Genomic DNA, 21,151 nt, shown 5'->3' with positions numbered 1-21,151 from the left:
GCTTCCATATTATTATTATTATTATTATTTATTTATATAGCACCATTAATTCCATGGTGCTGTACATGAGAAAGGGGTTACATACAGGGTTATAGATATCATTTACAGTAAACAGGTTTACAGTGACACACTGGTACAGAGGGGAGAGGACCCTGTCCTTGCGGACTTACAATCTACAGTCTTCCATATAGTACTAGTGCCCCCTCTGTACCTCCATATAGTACTAGTGCCCCTCTGTGCCTCCATATAGTACTAGTGCCCCCTCTGTACCTCCATATAGTACTAGTGCTTCCATGTAGTAATAGTGCCCCATCTGTACCTCCATATAGTACTAGTGACCCCTCTGTGCCTCATTATAGTACTAATGTCCCCTCTGTGCTCCATATAGCACAAGGCCCCCCTGTGCTTCCATAAAGTATTAGTGCCCCCTCTGGGCCAGTAGGGCCCTAGCTTTGCTTGTAGATAATAATAAGGCCCCCTTGTGACTTTGAATATTATTAGTCCTTGCTCCGTGCCTCCATGTAGTAACACTGTCTTCTCTATACCTGAGGACATGGATATTGTTATGTGTAATGTAGACCCAAGTGTCCGACTGTCATGGTATTGGTCAGAATTGAAAGATGGCTGGTCCGGCCCTGAATATAATATAACAGGCCGATATTCCACACATGGACCAAGAATGTGAGTGGAAACAATCACAGCACACACCACTGTGTCTGGTTCGCTGACCAGACTAACCCATGGAAGTACCATATGGCTCCTCCTATGCGGACGTGCAATCATTGCTGTACACATGGCTGGTTCTACCAGAAACAGCGCCACCTCTGTCCAGTGGTTGTCTGTAGTATTTAAATAAACCGGTGATAGAAAACAGAAAAAAGCCATGGACCGGAGAGGCGCTGATTCTCAGGAAACAAGGAGTCTTTTTGTCATCTTTTTACAACTTCTTTAACCTCTTCACAACCCAGGCAATTTTACATTTTTTCTCCTTTGCTTTTTCACTCTCCTTCTTCGAAGAGTCATAACTTGTTTAATTTTTCTGTCTACATAGCCGTACGAGGGCTTGTTTTATGCAGGAAAAGTTGTATTTTTTAATAAACTGATTTATTTATCACGTGATGCAGTGGAAAGCAAGAAGAAAATTCCAAGTGCGTTGAAATTGATAGAAAAAGAACAATTTCACAATTGTTGTTTAGTTAGTTTTATTTCTCATGACCACTGTATGGTAAAATTGACCTGGCTATATGATTCTTCAGGTCAGTACAAGTATGTGAAGTCATAAGTCATCTGTACCGCAAACCTCCAAATGTGGAAGTGAGTGGCGACATCTTACTTCTTTATGCCCCAACGCCTGATGATGCCAGAGAGCAGGCGAAACATGTTGGGGGATTTATATGGGGGTAATAGGTCCGTACCACTGTGGTGGAATAGACACTTGGGAGAAATGATAAAGAGAAATGGGACATGGAGGAAATATGTGATAAGAAACATAGAAAAACTAATAAAATTACCGACTTTACAATACAAAAATAATGTAAGTTATAAAATGGAACGATGATGAAACACATAGAGAGATTAATATTCTAATAAATAAACCACTGGAAGTCACCATGAAGTTCTGTGCTGTTCCTCTGGACCCTAAACTGTCACCCATGATGCCCACATCACAGTGTATAGGGCAGAGCAGGGCCAGGAGCCGCTGCCTGGCAGGAGCCACCTGAGGGTTCCGTCACCTCTGACCTCTGGTCACCTGCACACGACCAACTGCCGTTTACTTTCAACTGTCGGCTGAAGTGATTGGACCGAGGTCTACAGGCGGGAAGAGATTACTGAGAATGGCGACTACTGGACGAGGAGAAGTGAGTGAGAAGAGGAGCGAGGAGAAGCGGAAAAGAGAAGAGGACAGCGTGACCGGATTAAAGAAGAAAAGGAGACGAGACAACAGCGGTTTGGAGGAGCCAAAACCTGGATGCAGCGGAGACCCTGGATCATCCGGCCCCTATGCCAGGCTTAACATCAGCTGCTTCAACATCCACCAGGTCCTGGGTAGAGGCGCCTTTGGCAAAGTAAGGCCTACATATTTTTGTATTTATTTGAAATCTGAGATTTTTCATATATCCCCATGAATTGTTCTCTGTTATCAGCCATGTCTTGCTTTGTTATTGCTCATTGTAGTGTTTTACTGTGAGATGAGGTATAAAACATCACCATAGTTAGGGCTAGTGCTGCTATAACCTGGTATTCTTCTATACTGGAGGGTAGAACTCAGGGGTCACAGCTGTAGAGGGCAGGGGACATTTTTTTTTCCATGTCATCATCAAGTGTTTTTATTAAATCTAGATAGATAAAGATATTTGGATCACATTAATGGCAATTCAAAGCATGACAGTTGGTGCTGATAGTATTCTATGTAGAGGGGAGGGAGGAGCTAAATGCAGGACTCCCCCCATTCCTCTTACATAGAATATTATCAGCACCAACTGTCATCTCCTCTCAGTAATGTAACAATCTGTCTTCATTGAATGTAGATTTTACCCAGAAATAGAGAATTTTTTAAATTGAAAATCAGTCCTAGCAGAGAAAGAAGCAGATTTATCTAATAAGATTTATTACAAAATTGCTTATTTTCATGTGCATTATTGATTTATCTGATCAAAATGACGAATATTTATTAAGACCTCTCCATAGCCCATCCATGGAGCAGGCAGTGCATTGTTCTGATCTGCTCCTCTACATGGTCCTGGTCACCAGCAGACTGAGAGACCACTCAGTTTTCTCATGCGCCTTGTGGACTATAAAATCAAGATCCATCCACCCCTGCAGACACCATCTAAGTATTCTCCATTTGTGTTTTTCAGGTGGTCCTGGCATCTGTCTCCGGCAGTAACATCAACGTGGCCGTCAAAATAATCAGCAAAAGGGACAACGAGGACACCATCATGAGAGAGCGGCGGATACTCCTGGCGGCCAGACACTGCCCATTCCTGTGCCACCTCTATGCCGCACACCACTCTCAGCACAGGGCATATTTCATCATGGAGTACCTGTCCGGTGGCAGCCTGGAGGATTTGATCAGGATGTGCGGCTGCCTGAACATCGACAATGTGAGGTGAGAAAGCAGAGAATGCACCTAAAAGAGAACTAAGAGAAAGGAAAAAACCTGAGGTCAGGGTGCAGCTAGGGGAGCACTGGCAGAGCATATATTTAGGGTGCTGGAAGCAGTAGGTGGGGTGCCATGGTATTTGGGGATTGCCAGAGAAGGATTTCATGACATTGATTCTACACTCTGTTCTCTCCATCAGATTCTACACAGCAGAGATAGTAAGTGGCCTCCAGTTCCTCCACGGACACAACATCGTCCACCGGTAAGCAGAACTTTCCTCCTTCTCTCTGTCCCCTTTACATGCAGTAGATATGGCCCCCAGCTTCTCTGGTGTCCTGCCGCCTATTCTGCCGTATCTTCTAGTGACCCATTTTCCAACTCTTGTATCACTGGACAGATTTCTTATTTTGTTTTCTTCTTTCATTGCAGTGACATAAAGCCGCATAACATCATGTTGGATGCAGATGGCCACATCCGTATCATCGACCTTGGGCTTGCCCAAGATGGCGTCACCTCCTCCAAAAACATCTCTGGAGTGACGGGCACTTTCCATTACATGGCCCCTGAGGTGCATCGTAGAAAACGATACAGCGCAGCAGTGGACTGGTGGAGCCTGGGGATTGTGGTGTCGAGGATGGCTGCAGGACGATACCCATTTTACAACGGCCCCGTCAAGCAAATGGCTTTCAAATCCATCATCAATGAGAAGCCAAAATTTCCATCTTGGCTTGATGCTGACGTGAAACATCTCATCAAGAAGCTGCTGCGCAAAGACCCTCAAACACGCCTGGGTGTGAGCGGGAACATCAGAGAACATCGATTCTTTACCACCATCGGCTGGGAGGATCTGGAGGAAAGGAGAGTAGATCCACCATTTACACCATTCAGGCCAGTTCTGGAGAACCACCATCTGCAGTGGCCGGAGCACACAGTCCTTCACCCCGTGGCCGGATTTACGTACGCGTCACCAAGCTGGACCCGGTAAGTATCTCCTCCTCTGGGGATAACACTCATCAGGTGCTGTTCTCCCACTATGATAATCATCATCATCCATCTTGTCTTTTTTTCACTTTTTCTAACAATGACTTTGTGTTTCTATTTTTCTTAGGTGGATGAAAAGATCTGGACTGTGAAAGAATCCACGACCATCTGGTGAGTGACCGATGTACACACAAGACACCTATTATATCAGTACATTGTATCTGATGTTATATAGCGGAATGGTTCATTATAAAGACCATTCCCCTAATATAACAGAAGATCCGGTAGACAGAAGATTTACTGTCTTCCTCTTATGTCTTGCAGGATGAGCCCGTGCCAACTGCCCAGAACTTCATGCCTCCTGACCCGTGCCTCACATCTCTGCTGCTGTACGTCACCTCGGCTGCCCTTCAACATCATCTCTCTATACCATCTTCATGCCGGACCACTGCCATTGCTGCCTCAGGCCCTTGACCTCCTGGGCTGGCATCTAACATCCCTCCAGCCCGAAGATCTTCTACCCCAGGAGCGGCCTGTGCTAAGTTTCCATCTGGTGAGTTCAGGAACAATAGTCGCACCTTTCAGTCATGGGGCCACTGAGCAGCAGCATGTAAGGAGTGGCCATTATCACTGAACTCACCTTAGCACAGGCCTGGTAAGTATCGCACCCATCACACATCACCCACACTACATGGTCAGTGCAGGTCCCCACACTACATCATCAGTACAGGCACACACATAGCACAGTACATATCAGCACATAGATGTAGGACATAGATCGGCTTCTGATCCTGGGATTTAATCTGATCGCCATATTTGGGGTCAGGAAGGAATTTTTCCCCCTAATATGAGGACAATTGGCCCATTCCTCATAGGGGGTTTTCGCCTTCCTCTGGATCTACACGGCCTTAAATAGGTTTAGTATAATAGACTAATAAGTAGAATCACACACTAGTAGCATAAAATAAAAGTTATACAAAATAAAATGTTCTTACTTTAAAAGAAAATATAGTTCCTATAAATAATAATTAGTCCAAGTAAAGAAACATATAGATTATTTTACATGACAGGTACATTACACACGTTAGGTACATTACGCAGGTTAGGTACATTACACAGGTTAGGTATCAGCCTTTGATCTTGGGATTCATTCTGATCGCCATATTTGGGGTCAGGAAGGAATTTTCCCCCCTGATATGAGGATAATTGGGCGATTCCTCCCAGGGGGTTTTCGCCTTCCTCTGGATCAACAGGGCCCATAAATACATTTAGTGTGATAAGTTAATAAGTAGGTGTGTACTTTCAGAGCATAAAAAAGGTACAAAAATAAGAAAAATAAACAAAATAATTAATAAAAAATGTATTTTAATTTTTTAGTTAAGCCAAATATAGGCATAAATTAGTCGAAACACGTAGAAATAATTTATTTGTTTGAAATTTTCACTTACATTTTATTACATTGGTGTCACATATTTGCACTGTCTATTGAAAAAAATAATGATAAACTATTTATTTTTTACTTTAATCTCATCGGTTCGGTATCAGCCCTTGATCCTGGGATTCATTCTGATCGCCATATTTGGGGTCAGGAAGGAATTTTCCCCCCTGATATGAGGATAATTGGCCGGTTCCTCACAGGGGGTTTTCGCCTTCCTCTGGATCAACACGGCCCATATATAGGTTTAGTAATATAGAATAAATAAGTAGTTTCTTATGTTTATAATAAAAAATATATAATTTATGTAAAATAATAATATATTTTGGATTTACAATAATATAGTCGACACAAATATAAACGTAAATTAGCTGAAAAATAGAAATTACTTTTATATTTTTATATAATAAACATTTATATAATAATAATATAATAATAATTTTAAATGATATATATTTTTTACATTAAACTTACATATACACATTAGCTATCAGCCCTTGATCCTGGGATTTATTCTGATCGCCATATTTGGGGTCAGGAAGGAATTTTCCCCCTTGATATGAGGATAATTGGCCGATTCCTCACAGGGGGTTTTCGCCTTCCCCTGGATCAACACGGCCCATAGATAGGTTTAGTCTGATAGATGAATAATTTACACATATACATGATATATAATATATAATAAGCTCATCTATAAATAAAATCTTCTTTTTACCCCTATACCTTTGTGTTGTCTTTACTCCATTGCTCGGCCATGTAGTCATTATTATACTGCCCCCTATGTCTGGTGGGCGCATACAGCAGTGTCCCCCACACTCCAGGCCTCACGGCCCCAACACATCATGGTGTCAGGATTTCCTTCGTATTTCTCGGGGGAGAGAACCTGCGGCAGCTTCTGAGGCCTCAATAATAATTCCATCTCCGGTGCAAAATGAAGGAAATCCTGACACCATGATGTGTTGGGGCCGTGAGGACTGGAGTTTGGGGATCACTGTCAGACATGAGACAAAGCTGGATGAGCCCCGATATCGTTATATCCTATGGGGATAAATCAGCTAATTGCTCTGTTTCCAGGGAGTGTCGGGTGCGGAGCAGGAGACCCTGGGACCTTCCTCCATCGGCTAATAAATGAGAACACGGAGCCGCTCCATCCTCTATTACCTCAGAATCTCCTAACTGGACAGGGAAGAATAGCTTTCCTAAACCAGATAATTGTCATATAATAGAGAGGGTTTGTTACAGTGTGTCAGTGCAGCTGGGAACTATTCAGCTCACAGAGCATTGTTTGGACTGGATACAGTGGGGGATGGTGGATCTGCTACAGCACTGCCCCATGCAGTCAGGCCCCACCATAACATGGATGTTCCGTGATCAGATCTTCCAGAGATCATTCATGAAGGAGAATTCCCTGTAGAGCGGCGTCCACAGCGACAGACGTGATAGGAGCAGTGATTGTATCATTTCCTAGTGATCTGTATCTGGAAATGCAGGATGACAACCAATATGGCCGCCATTACCGCTCTTACATGGAGTGTCACTGAACTGAAGAAAAAACACATATTTAAAGGCTGAGTCACACATAACGATATCGTTGCAACGTCACGCTTTTGGTGACGTAGCAACGATCCCGCTAACGACCTCGTTATGTGTGACAGTGACCAACGATCAGGCCCCTGCTGGGAGATCGTTGGTCGATGGGAATGATCAGGACCTTTTTTTGGTCGCTGATCACCCGCTGTCATCGCTGGATCGGCGTGTGTGACGCCGATCCAGCGATGTGTTCACTTGTAACCAGGGTAAATATCGAGTTACTAAGCGCAGGGCCGCGCTTAGTAACCCGATATTTACCCTGGTTACCATTGTAAAAGTTAAAAAAAAAAACCAGTACATACTCACCTTCTGATGTCTGTCACGTCCCCCGGCGTCCACAGGGTTAAAACTGCTTTCGGCAGGAGCGCTGCTAATATGCCATATTGTACTGCAGGTTTTGCCATTATGGTTTGCAGGTGCCATGTCACAATGGCAGAGCCCCTGAGGTGGGAAAACAGCAGAACGCCCCATAATTTACACTATTTTACAAACTATACCTCAATGAATTCATCTAGGGATGCAGTGACCATATTGACATCACGGCTGTGTCACAGAACTTTATACCATTTTTATTACAAAAATTTTGCTTTAGCCCCAGATTTTACATTTTCACATGTTGAAATCGATAAAAAGGGCACCAAAATCTGTTAGTTTCTGCTGAATGTGGAAATTCATGTGTCTGCACAGTACTGCTTAGCTATCTGAAGACTCGGGAGCGATTGAGCGCTATTTGCTTCCTGGTACGCAGATTTTCCAAGAATAGTTTACAGAATCCATATACAGAGCCCCTAAATGCTAGAAGAACAGAATTCCCCATCAAGTGATCCCATTTTGGAAATTACACCCCTCTGGGAATTTATTTACAGATGTAGTGGCGATTTTGACTCCATGGGCATTTTCCAGAAACAAGCAGAGGTGGATGTTGCTGAGTGAAAATCGCAAATCTGATGTTGTACTGGCCTGTACGTTGTAGTGACCAGTGTATTATGCCCAGTTCATGCTTCTAAAGACACGCACTTGTAGATTAAATGGGAGTCTGTCAGGTCATTTTTACATCCATACTAATAGTATTCTGAAATAGGGCTTGGGCAGCCCTTTCAGGATATGTAACTTTTTGCTGTAAGCCCTGGATAATGTATAGTTTCGATCCTCGGGTGAGTAATACGGGAGTCTGACTGATTCACTGACACCGATGCAGAGGGGTGGGAGGGATTATGGGCGAGGGAAGGGGTGAATATTCATTTGACATTTAAACATGCTTGGTGAGATGGTGCACAATACATTTTCTGGGGCTTACAGCAACACAACAGGGCAACGTACAGCAATAAAGGTTACTTATCCTGAAAAGGCTGCCCAAGCTCTATTTCAGGACACTATTTGTATGATATGCAAAAATGACCTGACAGATTCCCTTTAGGCAGGCTCTCATCGCAACAGAAATGCCAAACATGTGGATCCTAAATGTTGCTAAGTACATTGTGGGGCTCAGCACGAATCAGGTGACAAGTGCTCTATAGATTGTTGGTACACCTTAATTTGTTATCCCTAGAACGCATACCCATAGAAATCTACACATTCACGCACCTGGGGCCTTTTAGGCCTGTTTACAATTATCATGGAATAACTCAAATAAAAATACTTCTCAAAATGTATTTTACAATGGCAAGGTAAGGATGCATTCCAACTAGCGCTGGGGTCCGCCAGGAGGGGATCCGTAATGGATCTGACCTCCTGGTGACCCTAGCTAAGGCTGGCGGAATCCTGGAGTTACCAGGAGGTCAGATCCATTATGGATCCCCTTCTGGCGAACCCCAGCGCTACTGGGAACACAGCCTAAGATGTGCATATTTCAAAACATAATTATGTGCATAAAACAAAAAAAAGTAAGTAAACGGGCACGCCAAATATAGGCATTCTATATGCAATTTTTTTATGAAAACATTTTTCGGTTGTAGCAAACTTGGTGCAGGAATATTTATTTGTAACTTTACATATTCCCCCGACAATTCTCGCATATTATTTTTCGGCTGAATGTTCCTTGCATACATTTTGTCCGCAAGTAGAACAGAAATGCTCCGATTTTCTTTCCTTCTTTGCTGGACAAATATAGCAGCGCTTTCTTTTTTTTTCTCTTTGCTCTGGATGTTCCAGAAAGCGTATTCCACATCGGATCATTGCCTCCGTAATTTGCCTTGATAAGCAAATCTGTGTATCACATGTAAACCTAGTACAGGCCTAAAAGGCCCCAGGTGCGTGAATATGGGGTAGTCCCAAAAAAAGGTTGTTATACCGAAATGTCTGTAACATAAAAATATATGAATAACTGGAAATTACTAACAATTATATACCTGAGGATTACCTAGATTTTCAAAATTCTAACTAAAGTACTTTTACAGAAAATAGAAAACAAGTAACCTGGCAGGCCTGCGAGGCCCCAGGTATGCGTTCTAGGGTTAAGGGGGATGATGGACGCAACGCCATTCTTTTTTTTTTCTCACAAAACCAAAAAGTACACTTCAAAAGGTGTTGTTCAGGTTTATCACAAAAGTCTACAGTCACTATGTATGAATTCTCCAGTGTAGGTGGCAAGACAGAGGATTCTCTGGCTCCAATGCATTCTGACTAGACGTTCGTAGCCTCGCTCAATTGATCTGTACTGAACAAGGTGGTGCACGTCTAGTCGGAATGTGGCCAGTAGTTTGCATATCAGAAACTTGATAATGTCTGCAAAGAATTCTGGAATTAATGGCGCTATATCAGCAAGTAAAAAAATAAATAAATAAATAAATAAAAAATACTTGCACATACTCGCTTCTGGCCCAGAAAATCCTTAGTCACACAGCGCAGACTCCTTCAAAGCCTAACTATGGACTCATAATATCACCTATATTTATGTATGGGGTCATTAATGTTTTCAGTGCTTTCTTCTACATAGCATCATGGTCACAAAGAAATCTGCAATCAAGCGTGTCAGACTGATCAAGAATGCTAGTTCATAGAAAAGAGACAAAGCAATATATTTTAAAGGTCATATCTGATCCAAAAGACTTTATGAAAACACACAGTGTTTGTAAGCATCCATCAATGCAAGGCAGAAGACCGAAGGCAGACGCCTTCTTTATAGATGTTGGGCACCTGGCCAAATCCTCAACTAGTTAAGACTTATATAAAGACCACACTTATTGGTGAATTTTCAGTAAACCCACAGATGAGAGATCAGTTGTACCCGGTCGTCGTGTCATTTACACCACTGATTGCTTCACAAGTTGCCAAGTTGTCCATGGTGATGGGTGGTGAACGGCTTCACACGCTGATGGTACGAAACACATTGAAACCAGACAAAGCTGTGCTGATGATGACCCCTGGGCACTGTGGATGCCAGTGTAACTCCTTAATGTCCTTTTCGCCTTGGTGAACAAACAACAGCTGTGGTGGGATGGCTTGTAGAGTAGGGTCTTCTGTGTCACCCTCCTGATCCTGATCTCTCTCCACTGCAAGATCCCACTGAGTTATCTGATCATCAGCACCAGCAGCGGCAAACACCCCGCTGTCTGTAGGATGCCACTCAACAGAGGTGATCGGGGCCGTGTGCTGCTTAAACCGGGCCACACTGACTCCTTTCTGTGGGGAAAAGAGAAAAACAGCAGCTTGAGTCCAAAAAAGTCATATTATAAAAATATTGTAATATTTTTGTTTCATAAATTGAGCCAAAGAGATTAAAAATGGTTGTATCAAGTGTAAAAACAAGCACCTTTGCAATGAACCCTTATGAAAAATCATGTTTTCTTAAGAAAGGTGAGATTTTTAATCTTATAGTGCACAGCTCGTTTCTAAAGTTACAAGCCACCCTGCAGCCTCAGATTAGCCGGTTACTTAGGTAAGATGCATAAGCCACTGTTACTGCTTTGAAGCTATGTAGATCCGGCCACTTTCAGTCCCTTTGTGCTTTCCCCATGCTGCAGAGGTAACGTTACCTCTGCAAGCAGCTTTGCATCAGTGATGCCAAGCGATCTCAAAGAATTGCAGTATATTCGAATGCCTTGCCCATCACATAAGGACAAGGGGGTCACAATAAGACCCAGTACACACTACGACATGTGCTAGTTGAAAATATATTGTATCTTGAAAAACTTAGCATATAGGTTTTTTTTCCCCTTTCAGCAAAGTGGACACAAAACACATGCAGGCATGTAAAACAAAGGAGGATGGTACGCCCCTCTCCGCCACTGTGCCGGTCTCTGTTTTGGCTGCATTGGTGACATCATGCATCACCGCTCTGCCGATGTAGATCGCACGCGGCACTGAGCGCAAGAGACTGGCTACAACATGAAGTCTACGTGACGTCATGGCTGCAGCACAAAGAGTCAGGGACCAGGATGGCGGCGGATGCTCTGGGCTGGAACAGGGAAGGGCAAGTAATCTCTGCCTTTGTTATTGTACATGCCTGCAAGCAGTTTGGGTCCACTTTGCTAAAAGTAGAAAAACCCTATTAACATACTTTATAGGCTCCTATTGACCATACCAAGGACAAAATAATGTGTATGGCAGGTATGAACAGATGCCAAAGCAGCCATCCAGACTATGGCAACTGTTGAAAATTTCTCTCAAGATCATATATGTGCGATCCTGAGTGCAAACACAGCGTCCATTCATCCATAGTCATTTATAATGCAAGCAAAAGAAGTAGTGATTATAGCTCCATAGAAATCCATTGTTCTATGGAGATTTGTCTTGTTACTATCTGTATTATGCTCCCATGCCAACACATGCACAGGAACTATAGAGGCGCAGAGAGGCAGGAAAGAAGGAAAATCGGCCCTTAGAAAAGTGGGGAGTAGGGAGAATTCACATTGCATTTACGCCAGGAAAGCTCCCGGTGTATACGTCCCAAACACTACCATTTCCCCAAGGGATAGTAAATATAAGAAACTGACTGAACAGTAATATAGTCTGAACTGGTGCATAACCAGAAAAGTCATATAGCAAATAGATCAATGGCTGCACTCAAAATATACTGTGCTAAGGCAAGGAAATGTGCAATACATGAAACGTGAATAGCATAATGGCTTGTGAAGTTTATGAAAAAACACATGAGATTCTTAGCACAATATTTGGCAAAAAATTGTGAGCCCATCCACCAAACGTCAAGGTAATCTCAAAACGGATGGGTACCTGAGCTGACTGCCTAGTGTGAACACTTACCTATGGCTAATAACATGGTAAAGCCTGCTTTTATAGGAAGCTCAGAACCAACTGTGTTTGGATGCAATTAAAATCACAGCATGGTGAAGGGCGGGGCGTTCAAGTCAGAACAAATAGCACATAGTAAATATAAGAAAACTGACTGAACAGCAATATAGTCTGAACTTGTGCATAACCAGAAAAGTCATATAGCAAATAGATCAATGGCTGCACTCAAAATTTACTGTGCTAAGGCAAGGAAATGTGCGATACATGAAACGTTAATAGCCCTTCACCATGCTGTGATTTTAATTACATCTAAACAGTTGGTTCTGAGCTTCCTATAAAAGCAGGCTTTACCATGTTATTAGCTATAGGTAAGTGTTCACACTAGGCAGTCAGCTCAGGTACCCATCCGTTTTGAGATTACCTTGACGTTTGGTGGATGGGCTCACAACTTTTGGCCAAATATTGTGCTAAGAATCTCATGTGTTTTTTCATAAATTTCACAAGCCATTATGCTATTCACGTTTCATGTATTGCACATTTCCTTGCCTTAGCACAGTATATTTTGAGTGCAGCCATTGATCTATTTGCTATTTCCCCAAGGGATGTCAGGACTGTCCTGCCAAGACCATATATTTCAGAGGATGTTATTTCTTGCTGTATAGAATAGTGTAGCCAATTACTCTTCTATGCAGAATCATTCAGAAAAAAAAAAAAAAAGTAGAATAGGATATATATGTTTCATTTTTAACATGGAGTCTATGGCTTATGTGTTTCACTGTAGGCCTATACTGTGGGGACCATCAGAGGCACCTATAGGAGATTCTCCTATAAAGTGTGTGAGCACACGCTTACTGAATGTAAGCAATGAGAACACAGCATTCACTTATTATACATGTATGCACGATGTAATAACCAAACGCCTACTGCCAGACACTGACCTGAAACTGGCGCAAGTCCCAAATCTTGAGGACACCATCATCTCCTCCGCTGACGATAAAAGGCTCATGTTGGTTCCAGCTGATCACGTTGACGTCGCTCTCGTGGGCCGCGCTGGCCGTTAGCATGCACGCCTTGTTAGGAGCGGCTCTGATGTCCCAAATACGAACTGAAGCATCGACCGAGCAAGATGCAAAAACCTGTTAAGTACATGATTAGGAAGTGAAAATATTCACCTGTGGTTGCCCATCATATTCAATTTCTTATATGTATCAATTAAGAAAAAGGTTAATTATTCTGGCAGTAAAACAATGAGACTCCCTATTTTAGGCTGATACTTTATCCAAGTAGGTGGCAGCAGGCGCCCCTTTACTAAAGCACAAGACACCACTACACAACTGAGAACACCGGTTTATTATAGGTATTTCAAGGAAGACTAGCTCAACGTTAAAGGAGTTGTCTGCTACTTATAAATACTTCAAAATGTTCTTGTGACGATTCGACAAACACAAGACCTCACCTAACGGACCCCCATCACTCTAACATGGTTTTACCAGTGTGCCCTGGCGGTCACTTGACTTCCTACACTATTGGAGTGTCAGGTGATTGGCTAGGAGACCATGTCTTCAGGCCAAGAAGCTGATTGACCGCAGTGGTCACCTGACTTCACTTCTTCCTTCTATAAGAGAAGGTCAGGAGACTGATAAAGCACACTGGCCGCAGTACAGAGGAGCGGTCAAGGATTGGTACGTATCTTTCTTTTTTTAGTTCAGCAACGGCATGGGTTCATTTTATATTGTTTATAAATTGTGGAGAAGCCCTTTAAATCCAGATAAGCCCCATGAGATGTCTCAATGTGAGGTTAGTCAATAAGCAGAGCTCAGTGTGACGATCTAAAGGATGGAGGAAAGCATTCTTCCCTTCATATCAGAAGTCTCGCAGGCCTGAGACGTTGAGCGATATACGGCATCATCTACTGCTCGTCGTGCTACCACAGTTGAGCGCTCATAAACATTACTTTTTTGTACACATTTTTGAGAAATAAGATGCAATAATCGAAATACAATTTATTACAATATTAAATACCTATAGTTATAAGATCATACTAACAAGTCAGACACAGAGCAGTAAGTATGGATTCCTATTTACCGTGGCTTCGGTTGGTGACCACTGCAGATCCTCCACAGACTTCGTGTGGCCAGTGAAAGGCCTTTGGTCGACATGCCATGACCCTCCTTCTCTAGGATTCCACAAATGAATGTTCTTGTTACAATCACCAGTAATCAATCGGCCTGGAGAAGAAAAGCACAAGAAGTGTGAAAACAGCAAAACTCCCAGAGTCCATGTTTGGTTACTGTAACGGATACTTCAGGTCGGGGCTCATTTCTACATACGTCCATCTCTCACCTGCCATCTTTGGAGACCAGTCCATGGCAAATCCCTCAGTCATATGACCAGAGAAAGAAAAGACGGGTTTAATCTTTGTTTGCTCTTCTTTTAGGAACGCCGCCAACATCTGTGAGTCAGACACTGCCGCCAGTTGCTTTTGGAGATCATAGATTTCTACTTGACCTTTTTCTGACCAAACAGCGGCAACCGGCGTATCCATAAGCGTAGAGACCTGAGAACATATGAAAAGTGCTGGCGTCATAACCAGATCGAAGTTCTGTCCTGTAGTGCGACTTGTCTGACTGATGTCACAGTGTAAACAATGTTATGAGCTCTCCTAAAAATAATCTTTCATGTAACAAACAGGTTAAAAAAAAATAAAAAAAAAAAATCTATAGAATACATTGGATCCATCGCGATCTTACAATTTGGGAAACGTCAAGCAGACTATTCCAGAAATCCAAAACCTGGGATAAAATCGAAGTGAGAAAATACCTTGCGCTAAGCAAATAGTAATAGTTTGTGTAAACATATGGATCTTAGCTCACAGTACTTTTGATCAAAAAGCGTAAACCAATCCCACCGCGACAAGGTGTACCCAGTCAGGGGATGGTCCTATCTCTAGTATTAAACCTCAATAGTCAGGGAAGAGCATACAACACAGGCCTGGCTATATACTGATTTTCTGGGCAGCTGGAAAACAGACTAAATGCACAGCCGAAAAAGGGAGAGCCAAGCCCCTGTATGTATAAAGTACAAAAAACTAAAGCCAAAGAAATGAGCCGGAACACACATTGGTTCAAGTACAATGTGTGGGTGCACATTCACAAAAATAACCTAGGATAAAAAACAAACTAAGATTTCCGTGGGCAGGTGCACAACAGTGAGGCATGGGTTCTGCTCTGCCCCATCTACTGAGCCGGGCTGACACATTGAAAGGTTTGATACCAGAGATAGGGACCATCCTCATTGGGTACACCTTGTAGCAGTGGGATGGCTTTTAAACTTTTTTTTTAGTTCAAAATAGTGTCAAATAAGTCCCCCATCTTAAGCTTCTACTCACCTCCCGCGCTGCGGTGTTCCCACGGTGTCGGCACTCCATTTCCAGAGGCTCCCAGGCTGTTCTGACATGTGACGCCGGTGACCAATCAGCGCTGGCGTCACTGTCCCCACCTCCTGTCGAACTGAGCAGGAAGAGAAAGTCAGATTAGCTGCAGCCCGGACTTCCTCTTCATGCTCGACTTGTCTGAAGGCGGAGACAATGACGCCAGCGCTGATTGGGTGCCAGCATCACAACACCGCACGAGGGCATCGAGGAAAGAGTGCCGAAACTGCACCAGCATGGGAGGAGAGTATAGGCTTTACTATTTTTATCGGGGCCAAACATTTTGATCAAGAAGGGGGTCGTACTAGTAGTGGACAACCTCTAATGGCCAGTGTGAATGTGAGCCTACACAATGCACTTGTATAACATTTGCCCCATCTCATTTCCAGTGGCAATATCACAACTAGTGTAACTCCGTATTAGAGTGCTTTTTGTTTCTTCCTTTTAGCTGCGGTGTTGGTGTCTTTTTTTGTATGTTAAGTTTTAAATAAAACTACGGTACTTTTCCAGACTTCCTGCTTGCTCAGTAACCTAGTACTGACAGTCATATGTAGATTACATGCTTTTTTTTTTTTACTGCAGTTCCTCTACGAAAATGCAATAAAAATTGCACTGAATTTACTGCAAGAAAAAGTGACATGTTGAAATTGGATTTGTAGACGCTCCATACAGTGTGCTGGAGCCGTCATACGCTGCATTTCAGCACAAAAAATATGCAATGGAAAAGCCGCAACAAATCCTCGGTGTAGGAACTTAGCCCGAAGGAGTGAAAATCTAACGAGGCAATAAAAAGGTTAGAGAGATGATCCATTGAAATAAATGAATGAATGAAAAGAATTAAATTTACCCGAATTCTGTTAATCCCTCCATAGTGTGGAACCATCGCCAACTCTAACTGCGGCTTCCTTTCTTCTTCTTCCTCCTCTTCATCTTCACTTTCGCTGCCTTCAGAATCGGACTCGCTCTTCTCTTTGCTGGTCCGGTGCAAGTTGTGCATCTTCATCACTAGCATCCTGAACAACACAGAAGAGCGCAGTAGTAACTTATTACTTTGGAGCAATCCCTCTATTTACACATGTCCAACTGTCTCCAGTACATGTGGTTTTTAGGGGGAATTTTTCATATAGAGGTAATGATTATAAAGGTTATGTTGCAGCCCTGCTTGGTGATGGTCCACTTATGGCCTCACCCACATGGCCGAGCGCTTGCGCCTGCAGAATAGAGAGTTGTCCACACATGTCTCTCTCTATTCAGTTCCATGGGAGAACAGAAGTTTGACACGTTCTTAAAATGGTACTCCGGCCCCACTCATTTCCTCATTAGGTGAGGTCACGTCTACTGATACCTGCCGGAATGAATGAGCAATCGATAGGTATCCGTATACTCGCCGTCAGCAGCCCTGCTCACGGCCCTGTGCAGAGGTGAACAGCACTGGAATCCCCCTTTTAGCAAGGTGGGACCTGCGCGTCAGACATTTCTAGGATATCCTATCCCTGTGCCATAAATGTCTCAAATGAGACAACCCCTTTCAAAAGGTGAATTAAAGGATAAATACCAAGATCAAAAGTTGCCCCTATCACATGGATAATTTCTTGTTCTCTAGGGCAGGGGTGTCAAACTGCATTCCTCGAGGGCTGCAAACAGGTCATGTTTTCAGGATTTCCTTGTGATAATTTAACCACCTGCACAGATAATGATTCCTGCAACTTGTGCAATGCTAAGGAAATCTTGAAAACACGCATGGTTTGAGGCCCTCGAGGAATGCAGTTTGACACCCCTGCTCTAGGGCTCTGATCACTGGCAACTCTCCAATCTCGAGAACGGGGCTCCATTCAGACTGGTCCCTGTTTAGGAATCAGTGCGGGTCTCAGAGATAGGGAAGTTAGAAAGCACCACTCCAGGGCTGCAATGAAAAGAACAATGGAGTGGTGCTTTAACCCCTTTATGACGTACCTATACGTGGTTGTCATTGCCGATTTGCTATGAGCACCACCCCGTGGCCAGCAATTATAGCAAATAATCATTTCTGCTACACATAGCTGGGCTGAAGGCCTGCTATGTGTAGCACAAGCGATCAGAAGATCCCAGCTTCAAGTCTTTTAAGAAGACTACTGAAGTAAAAAAAAACAAAACAAAACTTAAAATTATTTTCAAAAATTTATTAAAGTTCAAATTACCCCCTTTCAAAAGAAAAAACAAAAATACACAGGGAACGCAGCCTCAACAACCAGCGGTAACCTCACCATAATGACGTCACCACTGGTCAATGACGCTGTGCTCGCAGCCGCTCAGTCACCAGTGGTTCTCAGCCTGGACGGTCGCATCTTGGCTCCATCCAGGATGAAAACTGTTTATCCCCCAGTCATGGATTATGGTGTTGGACAGAACGACAGACAGGTGAGGGATATTGTTATTTTTTATTTTATTACAGGTGACATGGGCTTCAGTGGAATTAGGCGAGTATAACTGTTTGTTATTTTTTTTTTTTTTAGAAAAAAAAAAAGTGTCTTTTTATTTGAAATATTTATTCTGGCTGTGTCTTTATTTACCATATAACTATAGGATTAGTAATGAAAAGGTGTCTTATAGACGCCTCTCCATTACTAGGCCGTGGGTTTGATGTCATCTGACAATACAAAGGTGACATCAACAATACAAATATGAACCCCACTTGCCACCGCTACAGGGCAAGTGGGAAGAGCCGGGTAAAGCGCCAGAATTAGTGCATCCAAATAAATGTGCCTTTTCTGGGCAGCTGCTATTTTTAGGCTGGGGGCAAACATCCATGGCCACTTACCAGCCTGAGAATAGCAGCCCCAGCTGTCTGCTTTAGCAAGTCTGGTTGTCAAGAAATGGGGGGACCTCATGCAAGTTTTTTTTCCATTTAAAGCGCAGGTGCCGGCTGATGAATACCCCCATCAGCTCTCACAGTTATTAGCGCAGCAGGCATAGGCTGATGGGAGTAGTCCCATCAGCCGACCCCAGTGACCAGAGGTAAACTTTATACCTCTGGTCCCAGCTGTGGGCCCACTCTGTCATCTGACATCGTGAGAATCGCAGTGCTCTGACCGGTGGTATTCATCTTACTGCCGATCAGAGCCGCCGGAGTTTCTTGCGCGTCATGCACCTGACAGCGCAAGAAACACCCAGTGTTCGGGAGTAACCAAAACAGTAACACGGCTTCCTGGTGAAGTCCATGTTCGGGGTCCGTGCCTGAACAGTAGGTGTTCACAGTACGGACCTTGAACTTTACTGTTCGCCCATCTCTAACAGTCACCAATCACAGCCTAGCTCTCATGCCTGAGAAGCCACGTCCTGATTGGCTCAGCACAGCAGTCCTACCTGTTGGCTTGTGCACTGTCAGCCTGAGTCCCGGCACAGAGGAACAGAGACATCGGGTAATCTGCGCGATCGGCCCCCAGACTGTCCGGGATGACATCGAAGCTCAGACATGGCGACCCTGGAGAACAAGACACAGCATGAAGCACGGGCAGCGTCACCGCCGCATCAGCGACCCAAGCAGGCCGACCCCCCCCCCCGCCGCCTGTCTGCGCCCCCAGCAGGCCGACCCCCCCCCCCGCCGCCTGTCTGCGCCCCCAGCAGGCCGATCCCCCCCCCCGCCTGTCTGCGCCCCCAGCAGGCCGATCCCCCCCCCCGCCTGTCTGCGCCCCCAGCAGGCCGATCCCCCCCCCGCCTGTCTGCGCCCCCAGCAGGCCGATCCCCCCCCCCGCCTGTCTGCGCCCCCAGCAGGCCGATCCCCCCCCCGCCTGTCTGCGCCCCCAGCAGGCCGATCCCCCCCCCCGCCTGTCTGCGCCCCCAGCAGGCCGATCCCCCCCCCGCCTGTCTGCGCCCCCAGCAGGCCGATCCCCCCCCCCGCCTGTCTGCGCCCCCAGCAGGCCGATCCCTTCACCCGCCTGCGCCCCCAGCAGGCCGATCCCTTCACCCGCCTGCGCCCCCAGCAGGCCGATCCCTTCACCCGCCTGCGCCCCCAGCAGGCCGATCCCTTCACCCGCCTGCGCCCCCAGCAGGCCGATCCCTTCACCCGCCTGCGCCCCCAGCAGGCCGATCCCTTCACCCGCCTGCGCCCCCAGCAGGCCGATCCCTTCACCCGCCTGCGCCCCCAGCAGGCCGATCCCTTCACCCGCCTGCGCCCCCAGCAGGCCGATCCCTTCACCCGCCTGCGCCCCCAGCAGGCCGATCCCTTCACCCGCCTGCGCCCCCAGCAGGCCGATCCCTTCACCCGCCTGCGCCCCCAGCAGGCCGATCCCTTCACCCGCCTGCGCCCCCAGCAGGCCGATCCCTTCACCCGCCTGCGCCCCCAGCAGGCCGATCCCTTCACCCGCCTGCGCCCCCAGCAGGCCGATCCCTTCACCCGCCTGCGCCCCCAGCAGGCCGATCCCTTCACCCGCCTGCGCCCCCAGCAGGCCGATCCCTTCACCCGCCTGCGCCCCCAGCAGGCCGATCCCTTCACCCGCCTGCGCCCCCAGCAGGCCGATCCCTTCACCCGCCTGCGCCCCCAGCAGGCCGATCCCTTCACCCGCCTGCGCCCCCAGCAGGCCGATCCCTTCACCCGCCTGCGCCCCCAGCAGGCCGATCCCTTCACCCGCCTGCGCCCCCAGCAGGCCGATCCCTTCACCCGCCTGCGCCCCCAGCAGGCCGATCCCTTCACCCGCCTGCGCCCCCAGCAGGCCGATCCCTTCACCCGCCTGCGCCCCCAGCAGGCCGATCCCTTCACCCGCCTGCGCCCCCAGCAGGCCGATCCCTTCACCCGCCTGCGCCCCCAGCAGGCCGACCCTTCACCCGTCTGCGCCCCCAGCAGGCCGACCCTTCACCCGTCTGCGCCCCCAGCAGGCCGACCCTTCACCCGTCTGCGCCCCCAGCAGGCCACCCCCGTCTGCCTGCGCCCCCAGCAGGCCGACCCTCACCTGTCTGCGCCTGGTGGTACAGCACATAGGCGTCCTGTTCCATCACCAGCTCCTCTCCCTCGTGCAGGGGCTCCACTCCCGGCAGGTACACTCTCTGAGGACTGTCGTCTTTCTTCTCCTCCCCCTCGTTTTCCTCCATTATCTCGTCGTCATCATTATCGTCCTCTTCTTCCTCCTCACTCTCCGTCCCTTCCATGTCTTCATCTTCTTCCTCAGCGACTCTCCACGTGGGTTCTCCCTTGTCGGCCATGTTGGATTAGGTATGCGTCACTTCCGGTGGCTTCAGTTACGTACTTTCTTCAGTCGCTTTTTTTTAAAACAAACTTTATCGACAACAATAATAAAGCACAAACGCACTGTGTGTACGCTTTTCTTTTAGAAAACGGGCACATTAGTAACAGTGACCCTAGTGACTAATGTGACCATTCCTCTGATTACAGCGGTATAACTGTGCCTATTGCCTGACAACAAACCCGAATAAGCTAAATACACGCTAT

The 21,151-nt window shown here is 45.8% G+C and overlaps 2 protein-coding genes across 2 annotated transcripts; one reads left to right on the top strand and one right to left on the bottom strand.

The window, feature by feature from the left end:
- Positions 1 to 1,709: 1,709 nt before the first annotated feature.
- Positions 1,710 to 6,859, top strand: LOC143770169 (protein kinase C delta type-like). Its single transcript, XM_077259509.1, has 6 exons — positions 1,710 to 2,066; positions 2,859 to 3,109; positions 3,303 to 3,365; positions 3,533 to 4,084; positions 4,212 to 4,255; positions 4,409 to 6,859. The coding sequence occupies exons 1-5, from the start codon at positions 1,836 to 1,838 to the stop codon at positions 4,234 to 4,236; spliced, it is 1,122 nt and encodes a 373-aa protein (XP_077115624.1). The 5' UTR covers positions 1,710 to 1,835; the 3' UTR covers positions 4,237 to 4,255; positions 4,409 to 6,859.
- Positions 6,860 to 9,628: 2,769 nt separating this feature from the next.
- On the bottom strand, positions 9,629 to 20,936 carry GRWD1 (glutamate rich WD repeat containing 1). The gene is made up of 7 exons (XM_077259508.1): positions 20,655 to 20,936; positions 19,072 to 19,189; positions 16,577 to 16,742; positions 14,643 to 14,856; positions 14,385 to 14,527; positions 13,238 to 13,435; positions 9,629 to 10,730 (listed from the first exon to the last, which is right to left on the bottom strand). The coding sequence occupies exons 1-7, from the start codon at positions 20,902 to 20,904 to the stop codon at positions 10,413 to 10,415; spliced, it is 1,407 nt and encodes a 468-aa protein (XP_077115623.1). The 5' UTR covers positions 20,905 to 20,936; the 3' UTR covers positions 9,629 to 10,412.
- Between the last annotated feature and the right edge of the window lie 215 nt (positions 20,937 to 21,151).

This window comes from Ranitomeya variabilis, chromosome 4, assembly GCF_051348905.1.
Source record: "Ranitomeya variabilis isolate aRanVar5 chromosome 4, aRanVar5.hap1, whole genome shotgun sequence".
In the NCBI taxonomy this organism is placed as follows: Eukaryota; Metazoa; Chordata; class Amphibia; order Anura; family Dendrobatidae; genus Ranitomeya; species Ranitomeya variabilis.
The sequence above is the reverse complement of the archived record's forward strand: the minus strand, read 5'-3'. Positions and strand labels throughout refer to the sequence as shown.